This window comes from Onychostoma macrolepis, chromosome 16, assembly GCF_012432095.1.
Source record: "Onychostoma macrolepis isolate SWU-2019 chromosome 16, ASM1243209v1, whole genome shotgun sequence".
NCBI lineage: Eukaryota > Metazoa > Chordata > Actinopteri > Cypriniformes > Cyprinidae > Onychostoma > Onychostoma macrolepis.
Genome location: NC_081170.1, coordinates 13,340,287 through 13,358,607, shown reverse-complemented (window position 1 = coordinate 13,358,607; position 18,321 = coordinate 13,340,287). Strand labels below are relative to the sequence as shown.

General features: G+C 40.5%; 1 protein-coding gene across 6 annotated transcripts; it reads left to right on the top strand.

Annotated features, from left to right (window-relative positions):
• The first annotated feature begins 2,384 nt into the window (after window positions 1-2,384).
• Window positions 2,385-17,990, top strand: atn1 (atrophin 1). 6 transcript variants are annotated; one of them, XM_058747471.1, is made up of 11 exons: window positions 2,386-2,652; window positions 6,004-6,146; window positions 6,465-6,566; window positions 6,953-7,072; window positions 7,162-9,863; window positions 10,539-10,755; window positions 10,992-12,522; window positions 13,485-13,628; window positions 13,716-13,896; window positions 14,813-15,756; window positions 15,859-17,989. In XM_058747471.1, the coding sequence occupies exons 2-10, from the start codon at window positions 6,120-6,122 to the stop codon at window positions 14,844-14,846; spliced, it is 5,058 nt and encodes a 1,685-aa protein (XP_058603454.1). In that variant the 5' UTR covers window positions 2,386-2,652; window positions 6,004-6,119; the 3' UTR covers window positions 14,847-15,756; window positions 15,859-17,989. The 6 variants fall into 6 exon arrangements, with proteins under 6 accessions (XP_058603458.1, XP_058603454.1, XP_058603452.1 ...); XM_058747469.1 differs by having other exon boundaries at window positions 2,387-2,652; window positions 10,989-12,522; XM_058747470.1 differs by having other exon boundaries at window positions 2,387-3,058; window positions 10,989-12,522.
• Window positions 17,991-18,321: the final 331 nt, after the last annotated feature.

Genomic DNA, 18,321 nt, shown 5'->3' with positions numbered 1-18,321 from the left:
TAAGGCACACATACTGCATCTCTCCTATTGAGGGAACTTGAGTAAAGTTATCAAAATCGTTATAGAACACTTAGTTCTGGACTTACAGTTCTAGCGTTTTTTGTTGTTGTTGTTGTTTTGGTTGGTCAAGCAACAGTTCAGCAGGCACTGAGTCTTTTCTTTATTTGTATCACTCTGATTGGCTGTATTTGCGAGTTTCAGACAAAATATCAGTCTGTGCATTAGTGGTTGATATTTTAGTGACTCTTTCGACAGTTACCTCATTAAGCCAGTAGATGGGGACAAGTTGCTGTCTTTATAAATTAATGAGTGACTCATTCACTGAACCTATTCCTTCAAATTGATTTTGCTTTAGGTTTGTTCGAAACTATTTTTAGCGGAGGCAAATTACATAGCAATATTATGTTTCAAACATAAATTAGCTACTCATTATTTTCTTCTTGTTTATTAAATTGTTGCATTAAAGCAGTATAGTATCACACACATCTTATTTCTAAATATTGATGTCACTACCTTACCATTTTAAAGTGCAAGACAGACAAAAGAAAAAAATATTTAGTTTTAACCACTTTTAAACAGCGTTTCATTTTAGACCAACTACTAAATTCTAGCATAGACTAATTATATTAATAGGTTAAACAGATATAAAAGCATGAATTAATAGGCAATTTTAATCTGTATTAAACCACTATTACAACCACAGATATTTAGATTTAGAAGCATGCAATATGCATAATATGAATATAAACGTATGTTCCTTTCAGTCACAGGTTTACAGATTGTTTACTGAATGCTGATCGTGTGATGTTGTGCTGTAACGAATTGCAAACCGTAAGTGAACGCCGCTCCCTGTTAAACACCTGCAACAGTAAATCAATGCAAAGTAGCTCTGCAGCCAGTCTCAGCCTCTCGTGCTTCAAACGGTAGATGGAGCGCTTACAGTCAGACAGCAGACATGACAACGCACGCGCACTTCTGCAAGGTTGGTTACCATGGTTACAACACAATGGGAGCCGGGACAGAGGTCTATTCGAAAGGGAAGAAAAAACTGCAGGAGAGAGAGACTGAGGGAGATGGATTGTGTGTGTGTGTGTGTGTGTGTGTGTGTGTGTGTGTGTGAGAGAGACAGAGAGAGAGAGACCGCTTGACTGGTCACTCCACTGCAGTCTAACAAGAAAGTACAGATTTGGGGAAGCTCTTTTAGTCTAATGCCATCTTTACAATGCAAAGGCAGCAGAGAAGCAAAATCCAAAGTGGCTTATTCCATAAAAAGCAGAGTTGCAGGATAAAAGCATTAATAAAATAGGCCTACCTTAGGAAATTATTTTTTGAAAATATAATTATTATAAATATAAAATACAAATGACTGAATTATGAAATAATATGCTGTCACAATGACAAAAACATATTTTAGTACTGTTTTATGTGACGTGTCTTCACAAAGTTTAAGAACAGCAGAACAACCTCAGTGCCTAGCTTGTGTAAAGACACCTTAAAGTAGGCCTATGTGTGAATTGCTATTTGATACTCTTTTTCCTTCTGTAATGTGTTATATTACAACAGGAACTCATGGTCTCACCTTACTGCTAGACCAGCCTATATATATTTGCTTATTAATTGTGGGATTTTGGCCTAAGAAATGCAATTTAATATAGGCTACTGTTGTCAGATTTTAGGGGTGCTAGTGGGCCTTTTATATTATTAAAAAAAAAGGCTGTTATATGCCAGAATGAAGCCAGACTGATTGAAAGTTTCCTCTAACAATCCTTATAGCTATTTGGTTAATATTATCCAATAGCCAGTGCGGCCTTCATGACATCAGCGAAAAGGAAAGTCGTTTCACAGGAAGAGGAAGACTAAAGTGACAAGGTCAGACTCTTTTCTTGTTTGGAAATACATGAAGACCTTGCTCTAAGAAAGTAAACGGGATCCATTTTCCATGTTGACTTTAATTGAGAACAATCTGTAGATTTGAAATAAGCCTCATAAACATGGAAGCTTAGGTTTTGATTAACGAAATTGCCTATTTCAAATAATAACTTTGCAGAAATAATGGCACCCCTACCTCATTAAGGCAGTACAATTAGGCCCAATTAGTGCCATTACCTAATCAAGCAGTTCTAGGTTAATTTCCTTAATTAAGTGTCGTAAATCGACAATTAAATAAGCAGTAATTTACATAATGAATAAATACCCTTATCTCGACATCTTTCTTCCTTCCCTTTCCCTTGGCTTTCCTTTCCTACCTTGCCCTTTTCCCCTGAAGAATAAGGAAAATCACGCCCCTTCTCACCCTCGAGTGGTCGTGCGTCCCTCGCTCACCCCTCCGTGAAGATTTGTGCCCGTGCAGACTGCAAAAGAGTGCAAGTCGTCTTGACAGAGGAGCGGGAGAGGGGCAGAAAGAAAAGGGGGTGGGGAAGAATCAAACGTACGCATCAATTTGTACAGTCTTCAGCTAGCTGCACCCCGTTTTCTGCGCCGATTTCAGGGGGAGCGGCTGGGAAAACACTGCGTTATTTGCGAAGCCGCAACAATGTAAATCTTTCCGTGCATCGAGTTGCCTGTATGTTTGAACGCGTGTAGGTCAATGTACAGTACGAACGGCAGCAGGAGAGAGAAAGAAAGGGAGATACGCATCGCTGGATATTATAGGTAAGAAGAGGAGAAAATGGATGCTTATATTTGACTCTTTGGCCGTGCTCAGATGGTTCCCCCTTCCTCGCGCACCCTTCTTTGTGCTTTACTAATGTGCATAGATTGGGCTGAAATCATATTGCAAATCGGGGTGCGTAACCACGCAGGTCTCGAGTGCTCACATTCCACGGAGCTCGACAAGAATGCCATTCGCCATTCTGATCCCAAATGTTCCTCATATGAGAAGGAAAAGACTGAAAGGGGGGTTACTCGCGACCCTTTCTACTCGTCTTGTCAGGATTGAATGTGCAGTGCATTGTCTGAGAACTGTAATCCAGAGGTCGTCCAGTTAGTACAGTAGAGCACTGCCTCTGCATGCGTATCAATAACAAGCAGCAGAAGAATGGAAGAAAGGAACGTTGCGGTGCGTGGCCGAGCGATGATGCACGTTCGGGTGTCTAACTCACCCCACCTTTTGGCATTGTGCTTTTACGTGCTAAAGAATTCGAAATCTAAGCTAATTCCAACTATATTTGTGTATTTGTGTATGAGAGGGGGACAGAGTGTATGATTTGTGTTGTGTATGTGTGTGGCAAGCCATTTTAACATTTATTCCTTAAAACTAACGAGTACTCTTTATATTAGGCTACTAGTACTTTTTAAATTGGCGTTCCTAGTATGTAATCCAGTGGTTGCAAACAGTAGGCCTATTTTTCAGTTTTATTAGTACTATGCACTAGTAATTATCCATTAAATACTAGTATCCCAGCAGTGACAAGTAACTATTCCATTGTTACTGGTAACAAATTGCATTTTTTTTCACCATTGATTTATTTGGATATTCTGTGCATAGCTCTTCACTTGTATTGTGATGTGTGCATTGCAGTTGTTGCTGTTACCTATTTCAGTTTTACTAGTAACTATTCATTAGGTACCAGTAAGTATTTCAAATAATTCATAATATTCAAATAGTTATTAGCACTTAATTCTATTTTTCTAGTACTACCTGAATAGAAACCAGTATATTAGATGCTGGTCTATAATCCGTTTATTAATTGTAGGATTTTTAAATTAAACTGTGATGTAGCCATTGTTACTGACCAATACTGACAAATACAAAAACAGTTGTAACTAGTGTAATAAGAAATTGGACTAGATTCTATTACTAGTATCTTACTAGTATTACTCCTTGTAATACTTATACTAGTATTTACTTATATATGCTTACATATACTTATATTAATACTAGTTTCTTATAAATGGGTACTAGTAAAACTGAAACCAAGCAAATATTCGAATAGGTACTAATAGATACAACCGGTATATGTATTAGTCAGAAGTGAATAGTTGATACCCAAACTACAGTTCCTTACAGGATTAAATGACAAAAATGTGCAATTTGTTATCAGTAACAACAAAGACTAACTTGTACCAGTGACTGTACAATTTGTGTTGTGAAGAACAATAATAGTATCTAATGATTAGTTACTAAACTGAAAAAGATACTAGTCTCTAATAATTATTAATATATAACAAATAAGTACTAGTAACATAGAAATAGATACTTGTTCGGTATAAAGAATAAATGTTTAAACTGCTTGCCATATGATGTGTGCCTGTATGTATACTGTATTGTAATGAAGGTATTTCTGATTCCATAGCTGCATGTGTTTGCAGAGAGAGAGTGGAAGGATTTTTGGTATGCATGGAGCCTGGCCAAGGTTTTGGTAATGGACTCCTGATGAATGAAGGTTCACCTGTAGACAGAGTGCTGGCAGCCTTTATTGTTTGTCATTTGGATATATTACCTTGTGCACACCGTAATTCGATCACAAATATGCTGATTTTACATTTATGGGATATGTACAAGATGCAGTCTTTGTGTGTTTGGCACTAGAAATAATTCTTGTTTTACAAATGAGTATTTTGTTAATTGTGGTCATGATGGAGTAGCCAGAGTATTCATTGTGTTGGTTGTCAGCAGCCTGTAAATCTGTTTATATGTAATATTTATCAGCACTGTGGTTTTTCTCTTGTGTCCAGTGGTTTGGGTGTAGATGTACATTTTGCAGTTTTGAAGGCGGTGCTAAATACACTCACTCACTTCACTCAGTCTGTTAGTGTGCTATATATAGTCTCATTCACAATAAATGAAGTGTGTGTGTGTGTGTGTGTGTGTGTGTGTGTGTGAGACTGGAGTGACTTAGTTAACCTCCTACCCACACTATGTATCTTTTTGTCTCCATCTAATTATTTATCATCCTTCTCTCTCTCTCAAACAAGTGGGAGTTTGTCAGCTGGCTTTTCTCATGAAGATATGTAGTGTCTCTCATGGTTTAGTTTAGAATGTGGGTCATGTGTTCAAAAGGCCAAAGTGCCTCAGAATTTGAAAAATGTGATTCACTACAACTATGATGAGGTTAACGTTACTGTATGTCAGTGGATTATTGCATTGTTGCTAAGCGATTGTGTTTGAATTAGCCCAATATTGTCAGACAATAATTGAAATATTATTCAAGAAAAATATCTGTCCTTAAAATTAAAAATACATTGCTGTCAGTGAGGCAGGCTAGAAACAAGCGTAGGAAATAATAAGCAGGAGAGAAAGATGGGGAAAAAACTGTATATCTGAAAAAATTCCAGTCAAAATATCCTCCCTGACAGTGGTAAGAATTTCTGAGAAAATCAAGATAGTTTCTGTCACATTAAAAAGTGTTTGAATTAATTTTTAACACTTGAAATGTAAATGGAAACTTTTTTCTTATTTTTACAACATAAAGCATGTATTTGTGAGTATTTATGTACATACATAAGTGTGTTTGAATATTATTAAGTATGTATTTTTGTGCATGTTGTATTTAGAGATGTGTGTATGTTGATCTTTCGGTGTAAGCAGTGCCTCTCCCTATGCTGGCTGCAGTGGAGGGTTTTTTTGCAGAGCTCCATTCAACATTGATGACTAAAGCACAGCTTCAGAGTACCACAAACCCTCTGAAGTACCATACAGTCCACACAAAAATAGTTTTCTTGTACAGCATTACTGTTCCCCAACACTGTTACTGCAAACAGAAGATTGTTTTAGTGTCTAAACTGTTGACATTTTGTTGATTACACAATTGATCAATTGATCATTGATTATGATAGATATTACAAAGAACATTATATTATCATTTTTCACTTACAGTGGACCAATGTCATCACTTCTTCATATTACTTGAGAAGGAAATTAAATTTACCTTTTCCTGGTAGCATTGATAGATTTATTAAGTATCTTATAACAAACAGACAGACATGTATGGTATATAATATAATATATAATATAGCCTAAGTTTAATTTGACTCCAGTGGTATTCACTCTGTTCCCTCCAGGTTTAAAGATTTAATGCTATGATAGGCAGCCTGTAGGCCAACCGTCCTGATTGTAGTCACGCTCCCGCTTTCTATAATGGCTGACTGGAAGGAATGGACCACATAGAGAGCTAGTCATGAAGACCCGAACCAACAAAGAATCGGTGAGGGCATTACTGCATACTGAGATCAGCATAAAAGGTAGACCACGTGTAGATATAAGTCTTTAAGTCAGTCAGAACCATTTGAACCAATTGCACTTGTGTCTGTTAATAAAAAGTATTTGGATATCCATATTAGATTGTACCATTTATTAAAATTGTATTTTTTTTAATTAGTATTTCAACAAAACATACTTTAAGTTCCTACTCCTTTTCGGTCACTTTATCTGTTTTGTCTTACGCTGTAATTTTGTCATGCTGTCTTTCTTTCTCTTTCTTCTGTTCTTTCTTCTTCCTCGGTCATGTTGGGCATGGCCACAGATGCCCGCTCGCAGTGGACGCAGAAGGGGGGGCAGCGAGGAAAGGAGGGGTAGACGTCCGCACCCCAGCCCCTCCCGAGCAGAGCGCAATGAAAGGCAAACAGTAAGATTTCTTGTATTTTCCTCCATCTGTCTTTATTTCTCTTAATGTATTTTTTTTTATGATCTTCTCCATTGTCCTAGTTTCTTCATTTTTGATAACCTCATCCTTGGTCCACCTCATTTCTTTTTCTTCTTATCTCTGTCACTGAATTCTTTCATGCCTCTTTTGAGTTTAGATTATCTGATCCTGAATGTTCATGATTAAGCTTTTTCACAGTATTCCACACTAGTGTGCATTTAATGTATGTGTTGTGTGTTAAGATATTTTGTTGACTGTTTTGCATTTGCTTGTCAGCTTGTGAGCGAATTTTGTTCTTTTGTTGTTTTTTATACTAAATGTAAAAATGCAGCTGCCTCACATCATTGCTTAAAATTATATTTATTAAGCAAAGAACTGCCGGAGAGGAATTGGCTGTTGGACGTTTCAGCCGGCGATCTCAAGGCCATGATTCATCAGAAAGTGAAGGGGAGGAGCATGTGCCACCACCCAAAAGACAGAAAGTCCAGGTACTGATCAATTTTTTTTAGAAACACTGAATAAAATTCCATAAGATTGAACATTTTTGAAATATAATGATATTTGATTTTGCCACTAGGACTCCTCCAATCCCCCAGCCCCACCCCTTTCAACTAACACTCCGACTTCAGCTCCACCTCCAACGTCAGGCAACAGTCAATCAAGAGAAAGTGACAATGAGGATGGCCAATCACAAGGCAGTCGGAGCTCAGTTGGAGGCAGCTTAGCCAACAGTAGCAGCAGCATAAGCAGTGGACGGGACATTGACCAGGACAATCGATCCTCTTCTCCGAGTCTCTCTGCTTCCCCCTTGGCCAGTTTGGATTCTGAATCTGACTCTCCAGATTCCCCAAAGCAGGGTGATAAAAACAAAGATGGAGGGACATCAAAATGTGTAGCGGAAGATCGGAGAGGCTCAGGGAGAGGTGAGGATAGCAGACCAGAGGACCAGAGAGACAGTGAGGGAGGAATGGAGGGAGATTTGTCTTTGTTAAAGTCCTCATCATCCCTATATGCATCTCATCGTGGAATGGTGGACAACGCAAGTGATGCAAGCAGCAACAGGAAGTCATACTTCCCCCTAGATTCCAAACTTGCAAACAAAGTGGAGTACACAGGTCCTGGTGGTCCCGAAACGCTACACACCTGCAGTCGCATCCCTTCTAAAGCAAGCACTCAGTGTGGGAAACCTGGGGTGGGAGGAGCTGAGTATTCCCATGGGAATTCAAATGTGAGCCATGGACCAACACTCCCACCTCCACCTGCCCTGAAACCTCTAGAGGTGGGGCAGAATGCTCCAGGTGGGGAAAGTAAAGCAGACAAACCAGAGAAAGGTGATAAGTCTGTTCCACCCTCCTTGCTTCCACAAACTAGTACCGTTCCCCAGCAACCTCCTCCTCCCAACACTCACCATTACACCCCCACCAGCTGGTCAGGGGGACCTCCCTCTAGTTGTCCTGGCAACTGGGGATATGTACGTTATCCAGGTAACCACCACACACATCCAAGCCAGCAGCCTCCAGTACAGCAACAGCTGCCCTCTGTGTACAATTCTCCTTCTTCCACCCGACACTCCTCCCACCCACCTTACCTATCTCACCCTCATCCCCACCCACACAAAGAGTTCTTGCCCAGGTATAGCACTGCAGCTGAGCGGGAGAGGGGTGGGAGGGAATTTGGCAACAGAGACTTCCCTGCCAGTAATAGCAGTAGCAATGCAAACAGCAACAGCGGTAGCATCTGTGGTAGCACTTCTGGTGGTGGAGGACCCAACTCTAATGTGGGCCGGGATTTTGGGAATTCGCTACCTGGACAGAACAGAGAATATAGTGCAAACCGGGATGGACCTGCAGGACCACAGAGTGGTCGGGAATATGGACCAGGGTTTAGAGATCGGGATCGAGGAACTGGGAGGGAATTTCCTTTGCAAAACCAGCAGCTTCAAGCACAGGGCCGAGAGTTCGGAACTGAAAGCAGTGGAGGGGGTGGATGTCATCCAAGAGACAAGGACAGTAGGTGGGGGGATTTAGCAGGCCAAGTTAGGGAGGCAGGGAGTAACAGTTATGCTGGTAATGCCAACCAAGCACCTGTAGGTGGCCCACCGTCTGCTTTACCTTCGGCGACCCTGGTGAACCGTGACCCAGTCAGTTCACCACAAAACAGCTCTGGTCATCCTCCCTTTTCCTCTGCAAATTCCATCCCCACAAATAGAGAATATTCCTCTCCAATAGATGCAAATGTGCAGCAGACACTACAAGGACAGACCCCCCAAGCACCCTCCAATACTGCAGACCTTCCTCCTCCTCCACACTATTTAAGAGAGTACCCTGCTCCAGGGTCAAAGGATCCCTACCCACCCCCTGGATCAACCTCTTCTTCTGTCCCACTTTCTGGTGTGCCAAGGGAGTTCCCAAGCCCACCTGGACTGGCCCCAAATCTTACTCGGGAGTATCCTGGAGGACCTCCACTTCCACATCATCCTCACTATCCGGGGCAGACAGCCTTGCCTATGCAGCACAGAGACAGAGAGAGGGAAAAGGACAGCACTACATCTGCTCTTCATTCAAATCGCAATCACCCTCCATCCCTTTCTCCTTCATCGAGTGGTTCTGGACCTGGTCATCCCACCTCTACTTCTTATCCCCCTCCACCTCCTCCACCCTCCACTAGTTCACATTGTCAGCCCCCATCCATTACATCCCTTCCAGGCAATCATGCTCGACAGGGCCCATATTCTTCATCCAATCAGACTCCACCAACCCCGCTCTCTCCTCTTCCCAGTCCCTCAACCAATCCTATGGGAGGGTTTAGTCCTTTTCCATCAACCTCTGCTCCTTCTGTACCACTTCCTGCATCGGGTGTGTCCACCTCTTGTCCATCAGGTTGCAGGCCTACTCCTTACCATGGCACTTCAAGCAGTCATACTCCTTTCAGTAGCTCTTACCATGGCAACGGTAACCATGGAAATAGCAATGCCAGTGGCAATGCTCCCAACAACAGCAATAGCACTAGCACTCCATCATTACTGCACTCCCCTCAAAACACTAAAGTACAACCGCATCTTAGTAACCCCAGTCATAACAACACTGCTTCAACCCCCAGCACATCTGTTGGAGTAGATGGTCACTCTGATTCATCTTCTGGCCCAGTGCCACCACCTGTCATCAAGGAGGAGCCAGTAGAGGAGAGGGAGGAGTTGGAGAGCCCTCCTCCAGTTCTCCAAAGTCCTTCCCCAGAACCAAAACCTGTTGACATTCCAATTCATGCCAGCCAATCAGCTCGGTAAGACTAGGTGTTTCATAAAAATTAAATCTAATTAAACATCATAAACAGGTGAATTAAGAATACAAACAGATCAGAACTATCATGCTGTTGATTTTAAAAATAGAGATGCACGATATAATGGTGTCATATTATTGGCTGACAGTCTTCTACATAACTGTGTGTAGTTTCAGCCATATTTTGTTTGTCAGTGTATTGAATTAGTTTACTATAGTTGGTGTTTAAGAAATTTTACAACACCACTTTTATATCACATGGCTATTGGTCGGTTGTGAAACGGGTACCTTTTTTAAGATTTATTTTTTGTCATTTTGCCTTTTAATTAGGATAGAACAGTTGTATTGACAGTAATATTGACAGGAAACAAGGTGGGAGACAGGATTGGGAAAGGACCGCAAGCCAGGGCTTGAACTCGGGTCATCCAAACGCAACTGCGCATATGTCAGCACACTGCCCATGAGGCTATTGGCATTGACAACATGTACAGTTTTTGACATGTGCAGAAATTTATAATAAATTGTCAGGGAAACACATAAGATTAGAAGATAGCCTGATGTGCTACCTGATAACACATAACTTGGTTCCACATGATTAGGTAAATGTGTTGTTTTGATTGTATTGCCATGTGTGATGATTGTTCACCTCATGGAAAAGATAAAACCTTTTTGGTTTCAGGTTCCACAGGGTTCTTGACCGGGGTAGCGGGAACTCTTGTGCCCGCAGTGATGTTCTGTTTGTTCCGCTTGATGGTTCTAAGCTTTGGAAAAAGAGAAATGAGGCCATAGAACGTGCTCGTAGAGAGGTCGAACAGCGAGCAAGAGACCTGCGAGAGAAAGAGCGGGAACGAGAGAGAGAAAAGGAGAGAGAGAGAGACCTGGACAGACATCTTCAGGTAAGAGACAGCAGAGCTTGTTAGTAGCATTGCAAAAAAAGTATTTCAGTAATCTCAGTGTTTTTACTAGTTTTATATCTAGTTTTAAAATTATTAAAACTAGATTCATGCACTTGAGAAGATTATTACATGATATTGCACCTTGTTTTCAAAAAATGAAGTGTTTTTCTGAAGTTATTAGATTCTTTACACATTACTTGTCAGATTCCTTATAAACATTTTTCTCTTTTCAGCAGAAGGACAGTAGCACAAGTGCAGGATTAGGAGCTACAGCCACACGCCAGGGCTCTTCGCTCTTCTTTCCCTCTTCATCCTCCATCCTTCTAGACCCTTCGTCATCTTCCTCATCCTCTGTGAACCCCTCACACCCAGCAGCCCATCCACAGCACCACCATGCCCACTATGCCTCACACCCCCACGCCATTCACCCCTCTCATCCTCTGCATCCCTCTCTTTCTCATTCCATTCCTCATTCTCTTCTCCTTCCTTCCATGGCAGGGGGCTCTCCAGTTGTTGGAGGCCCTCAGGGTGCTCTTGGCATTGGGCTTGGGGGTCCATACTTGGGGCCTGATACCCCAGCCCTCAGAACCCTGAGTGAGTATGCCCGTCCTCACGCCATGTCTCCACTGGGCGCTGCCAGTCGCGCACAGGTACACCATCCCCACCTTCACCACCACCCTCACCCGCATGCACATGCACATGCACATGCACATGCGCATGCGCATGCACATGCACATGCACATGCTCATGCTCATGCTCATGCTAACACTCACCCCCATGTGCATCCTTCATTTTTCCTGTCTCAATTCCAAAACCCAGCTCTCGCACACCCTCACCACCTTCCAGCCGACGCTGCCACGGCTGCTGCCATTCTGGGCTTTTTGTATGGGGGTGGGCTGGAGGGAGGCCCCGCCCATCCAGGGCATGGTCCCGGACCTGGTGGGTTGGCTGGGGCGGGGCTTGGAGGAGTGGGATTCCCTCATGCTGTAGCAGCTCAAAGAGAGCGCGTGAAGCCAGGATTTGAGTTTAAGAGCGAGGAGCGTGTCTACACAGCTGGAGCCTTAGCCGACCCGGCAATAGCTTTGTCACACGCACACTCGCACGCACACTCACACTCCTTGCTGCTGGGGGGCGGAGCTGGAGGCGGAGCTCCTGGTAGTGAGGTTGCCCTTTATGGTACAACTCCACCCCCTGCACCGCCCCCTCAAGCTTTAGCCGCAGCAGCTAGGAATCCAAATCCTGTCCCTCCACCTCTGTCAGTCCCACCCACCTCTTCTATTCTCCCAGCCACACTCCCCACCCACCAGGCTCCAGCCGGAGCCCCAGTGACACCAGCAGCCCCCGCCCCTCCTCCTCAACCTCCTCCCCCACCACCTCCTCCTCCTCCAACAGCCTCATCTCTTCATCACCCCTCTCCACATTCTACCTTTCCAAATACACACTCTTCTTGTCAGCCCCCACCCCTCCCAACTCAGGCTACGCCCTCTGAACGATATCCCACACCCGTTCGCACTCCTCCCAGCACCGAACGTGCAAGGAGCGTGGAGAGGGAAAGGGAGAGAGTGATGCCTGCCACAGAGAGGGAGCGAGAGAGGGATAGGGAAAGGGCAGGGACAGGTGGAGGAGCAGCAGGAGGAGGCACAGCGGCTGCAGGAGGCACAGGAGGAGGAGATTCTCTCGGGCGGCTACAGATGCTGAACGTGACTCCTCATCATCACCAGCATTCACATATTCACTCTCACCTACATCTGCACCAGCAGGACACAGGTATTCACCATACACACACACACACACACACACTCACACTTTGCACAGCACACTGTATTGCAGAATAAAAAATTTCAGCAAATTCAGAATGTGGTTCTGTCAATATTAGGGATGGGCCAGGATGGTCGACTATTCACTGTTAATAACCAACTTAAATAACCAATTAAAATTCAAACATACTGCTGACAAAGATGACAAATAAAAAAAAACAATATATGACAAAGGAAAAACAACACAGCAAGATACTAATTGGGCAAATTTCACATTTTTGTTAAATTCAACATTTAACAAAAATGTGAAATTTGCACAGTTGTGTTAATATAATAAATATTTATGTAATTTCTCTCCATTAAAAATTATGTTTACATCTTAAATTTCATACCATTTTTCGTCACCATACAAAAAAACTACAACAAAATAATTCAACTGCTTAATGATTTGTACTTCTTTCAGATTCAGTCACCCAGTTGGAAAATGCGTTAATCTATCTTTTCTTCTTAGTTTTTTGATAACTTGAGCGTTTAGTGACAATTAAAGGGATGGCTCACCCAAAAATTGCCATCATTTATTCACGCTCATGTTCCAGATCTATATTGCTTTTTTTCTTTTGTGAAGCACAAAAGAAGATATTTTGAAAAATGTCTCAACTGCAATCTGGAAACAACATGAGTAAATAAAATTGTTTTTGAATTAACTTTCTTGTTTAAGCTGTCGACATCACAGCAGCCATAAAAGTATCACTTCTGTAACAAATTTAGCAACATCAAAATACAGTTACTGTCAGCTAAATGGCCAGTTTCACTCGGAAATACGACAGGCTATAAGTAAAATGGGTTGCGAACAGCGAGAATAATGGCAGCACTGTTACTGTGCAAAAGAATTTTTACCTACAGTGCCACTGTGAAACTGTGCTACTCTTATTAAATTTCCCACTTTTGTTTTGTTACGTATTTGGGTGGCAGCCGCGGGAGGGGTACACCCCCTGATGGATCCGCTGGCATCAGGGTCTCCCCTGGCCCGTCTGCCGTACCCAGGGGCTGCTCTTGGGCCTCCCATCCTGGCACACTCCCTCACTGACAGCGAGGTGCTTCGACAGCAGCTCTTTGGTAAGAGGTGTGATGATGTTCTGTTGCGATATATTTTATTGTTCCGTGTTAAATTATTTCTGCACTTGTTTTGCGTGTTGTGTACAGGAGGTCCTTTCCGTGAGATGCCCCAGTCCTCGTCTCTGGGTGGATCCATGTCTGCAGCACACCAGCTCCAGGCGATGCAGCAGGCTCAGAGTGCCGAGATTCAGTTCCAGAGACTTGCCCTGGAACAGCAGTGGATCCACCACCATCATCATCACTCCCTCGCCCAGGACGAGTACTACAGGTGAGTGCATACATGTACTGCATACTTAGCGATATACCATTTTTTTTCTGATGCAATTTGAATTATTATCAAACCCAATATCACTGATGTTGATACCTATATCTAGAATTGAAAATTTTTTAACAATCACAACCTTTCACGACAGACCTACCATGACTTCAGGTGATTCTGTGAAAGCCACAAATCAGTGAGATTTCAGCAAAACTGTTTAATAACCACATTCCAGAGAATAACTACTCCACCCATAATCCTAAAGAGAAATCCTATTTGCATTCACCAATTAGAGATATCTCTGTTACCACGGAAACGAGAACTGCCAAAAAGGGATCAGCAGTGAACTTCCATTCCCATGAAGCATTGCAAATGATGTAATTGAGTCTCATTACACTATAAAGCAACATACATATTTGAATATATTGCAATAAACTTACATTATTCTTAAAAATGAGTGACTGCAAGTCAACAATTTTACATTGTATCATCATTTTTTATTCAGTTAGTCATTAGCAATGACTCATGGACTGTGTAGTTCATTGCCTCATAAAAGATGTCAAATGCACCTTTATCTTCTTAAGTAATTATTTGCTATGTAAAGTATATGATTCATGTTGGAGTTGGATGGTTTGATTCATAGCTTGTAACTCTTATATTATAAAACTTTCTGAAATCCCTGTGGGTGGTAAATATACATTTTTATCTGAGGATAAAATAAGTTGACATTTAGCATTGTTTTTGAAAGGCTTGATTTTGTAACATTATTTATAAAGTATTATTGTCAGTTTTATTATTTTAATCAGTATAAAATTCATCAATGCTGTAAGCATGATTCCCCGATACCTACACAACCATATCAAATTTGACGTCTACAATGCAGTCTTTTTGTTCTTTCATCTTTAACTTTTGCCCTTCTTTGCAGCCACCTAAAGAAAGAGAGTGACAAAACGCTGTGAGGAACACAAAGGACATGAAGACAAGAAAATGAAGAAGGGATGAAGTGCAAATAAAAAAGAAACAATCATTTCGAAATTCAGCACTGAATAACAACAAATCTGTATAGAGCTTTGGATGTGACATCAGAACACATATCATTCAATTTGAACTAACTTAAATACAGGTGCAACAAACAATGTGTATATTTCAAAAAAGGTGAGATTTATAACTCTGGCACACACTGTGGCACTGAATGGTTATTCCCAAACGTCCCAGAGGATTCCTCATTGTGTTATTTCAAACACCAGGCAGAGGAGCTTAGGCCGTGGATTAGTCTATGTACACAACATTATGCCAGAGAGAATGTCTAAGAATCAAGTTCACTTTTATGTCTTTGCATGTAGCTAGATACTAAAAGCCCAATGGGCTAAAACTCTTGATCTGTTTTAATTTTTTCTTGTTTGTTTGTTTTTGGAAGACTTTACCACTCTGAAAGAGTGTTTATGAAAGGGTGCATGAGATGAACAGCTTACCTTCATAATGTTTCTTTATCGTGTTCTTATTCAAATTATTAATGTTGTTTGTTTGTTAATAATTATATGATTATATAAACATTATTTTTTATTATTTTTTTACATTTTCATGGTACCGCTGTTAATTTTTTTATTTTTTATGTTGAATTTACCTTGTGGGAAAAATGCAAGATAAAAAAATAATGAAAAAGAAAAATCTGGAAATAAAATACCATTTTTTTCTTTGTATGTGCAGTTTACTATTTTCTACTGTGTGCTTGTGTGAGTCATGTATGTATAACAGTCAAAGTGACCACAAAAATGATTTAAACTTGATTTAACCGGTTATTCATAATGAAAACGGTATTTTACCTCTTCCAGAACTGAAACTGTGACACCTGACATGGAAAGTATCACTGTAAGTATAGCTGTCTCATTTAATATTGTCACATTTTCTTAACCAGTGCTGTTGTTTGATGTATTCAAACCCAGTGTATGGTTTTCTGTTCCTGTTTTGCAGTTGTGGGGAGTTGCACACTTTGAACACAAGCCACAGAGAGTCAAGACCCTGTATTAAAAGAACAGGCCTTTTCCACACACACACACACACACACAGAGAGAGAGAGAGAGAGAGTATCCAAAGAATATTGCATCCCTTAGGACACTTTTGTCTTTCTCTCTTCTCTTTCTTTTGCTGTATACACATAAGGAATTGCATAAGTGTGGCTAATAAGAGACACATGCAGCAAGCATGAGACAGAATCATATCGCTGCAGTGAGCTGCAGTCAGTGTGGGAGGAAAAGAATGTAAGGCTGTACAGAGAAGAGGAATAGACAAAATAAAAGAGAGAGAAAAGGAATGCGTTTTATAGTTGTTCAGCTTTAAGCTTTTTTCAGCCATAATTTGAAACTGTCTAGAAATGATATATTCCCAGAAAAGCATACAATGATACAAAAATGCAGTGGTCATCTTGACAAAATATGGAGGTTCTTTTACAGAGTCCCTGCAATTCTCCTAGGATGCTCAAACTCAGGTGATTTTGTAGTACTATAATTTTAAAGATGAAGACCACAATAGTGTTGGCTAAACTGGCAAGGTTATTTACAAATTTGTTATAAATAAATGTTCTTCCAGTAACGTTAATAGAACATTCAAAGTTCTGGTCTTTAAAGGCAAACTCGGCACAGATGTTGGTTATTGGCACTTATTCACAAATTCAGTCTGCATTTGTTGGGTCTTGGAATCTGGTTGGTTGGCATCTGTTGGTGCAGTGTCAATTAAAAACGTTCTCAAAATGTTATTCATACTTGGAATGTTTTTTTTTTCTGTTTGTAGTTGGATTCAAAATAATGCATAATTGCAAAATTGGGAAGTTATATAAAGTATGTAAATTACGTAAATATCAATAAAATGGAATGTTCACATAATATTTTCACTAACGTCCACAAAAAGTGCTGTTAAAACATTTAAAAAACTGGACATTTTGAACATTCAGAAGACATTCGGAAATTACATTTTCATAACTTAAAGGGAATAGTAACCAAACATTCTTGAAACATTTTTGTTAAGCTGGTTGAGCCCTATAAAATAGGCTATTTAAAGAACAAAGAAAATCATCAGCCTAATATTCAAATGAACTCTAACCCTGTCTTTTGTGGTGTAATGCAACAAACGGTATGGTTAGCTTGCAGTAAAATCAATAGCTTTACTTTTTTTTTTTTTTTTTTAGTTGTTAGGCAGGTAATTTGAGCATACTCTGTTGAGAGTATTGGAATAGAGTTGTTCATTGGACTTAAACGCATCATATGACATTTTTGAGCCTCAGGAATTGTTCTGCCCTCTCTGTGAAATGCAAACTGAAAAGTGGGTCAATCATTTCTAAGTCACCTTGAATAAGTGTGCCAGAAAGCCCTACATACATAGATGTATCATTAGATGTTTGCACCATGAGAAACAACCTATTGTTCTAGTAAAGAATTTACAGAGACCCCACCAAATTCAAAAAGTCTCCAGTCCAGATCAAATCATGTAGAGTGAATCTATTAAACCTTTATGCAACGAAAAATTTGAATCATCGGAGGTTCAGTTGAGAGTGAAATGCAAATGTGTACATAAACAGGCAGAAAACTGTGTGACCATGGTGAAACACACACACACACGTTTGTTTTTGTGAAAAGTGGGGACATCCCATAGGCGTAATGGTTTTTATACTGTACAAACTGTATGTGCTATTGCCCTACACCTAAACCTACCCCTTACAGAAAACTTTGTGCTATTTCAGATTTTCAATACACTCCATTCTGTGTGATTTATTAGCATTTTGAAAAGTGGGGACATGGGGTAATGTCCTGAAAAGTCACCTTCTCCTTGTAATACCCTTGTCATTATACAAATTTATGTCCTCATTTGTCACAAAAACGCGCACGCACGCACACACACACACACACACACACACACACAAACAAATCTCTATAACAGTGAAGATGTTTGATGTGAGGCACTTTTGTCCTGATTCAATTCATCCCTTGATGCTACATTCTATAGTACACCATTAGATGGCAGCACCACCCCATTATGTAGAAGCAAAAGCACTTTTTTCACATTTTTTCACCAGCATTACGGCTCACCTGCAAAAAAAAAAAAAAAGATTAAAAAAATTCTATTGTATAATAGAATTGCAAGTTCTTAGAAATCTGTATTAATATTATTTTATTTTATTTTTTACAATCATACATTTTTCACTCCATTTTTTTCATTTAATGATTCTAAAATGTGGTTTACATCAAGTAAAAACCGATGAAACTTTAAAGGCTATGGCTATATGGCTTTTCTTATACCATCTGATTACACAAATATCAAATATCGAAGAAGAAAAAAAAAGATCAAATAATGAAGAGACTTCCTGTTTTAGTTTCATGTCTGTGGGCTTTTGCCACAATGAAACAGCAGATTTTTTTTTTCTACTATCAATAATATTTCACT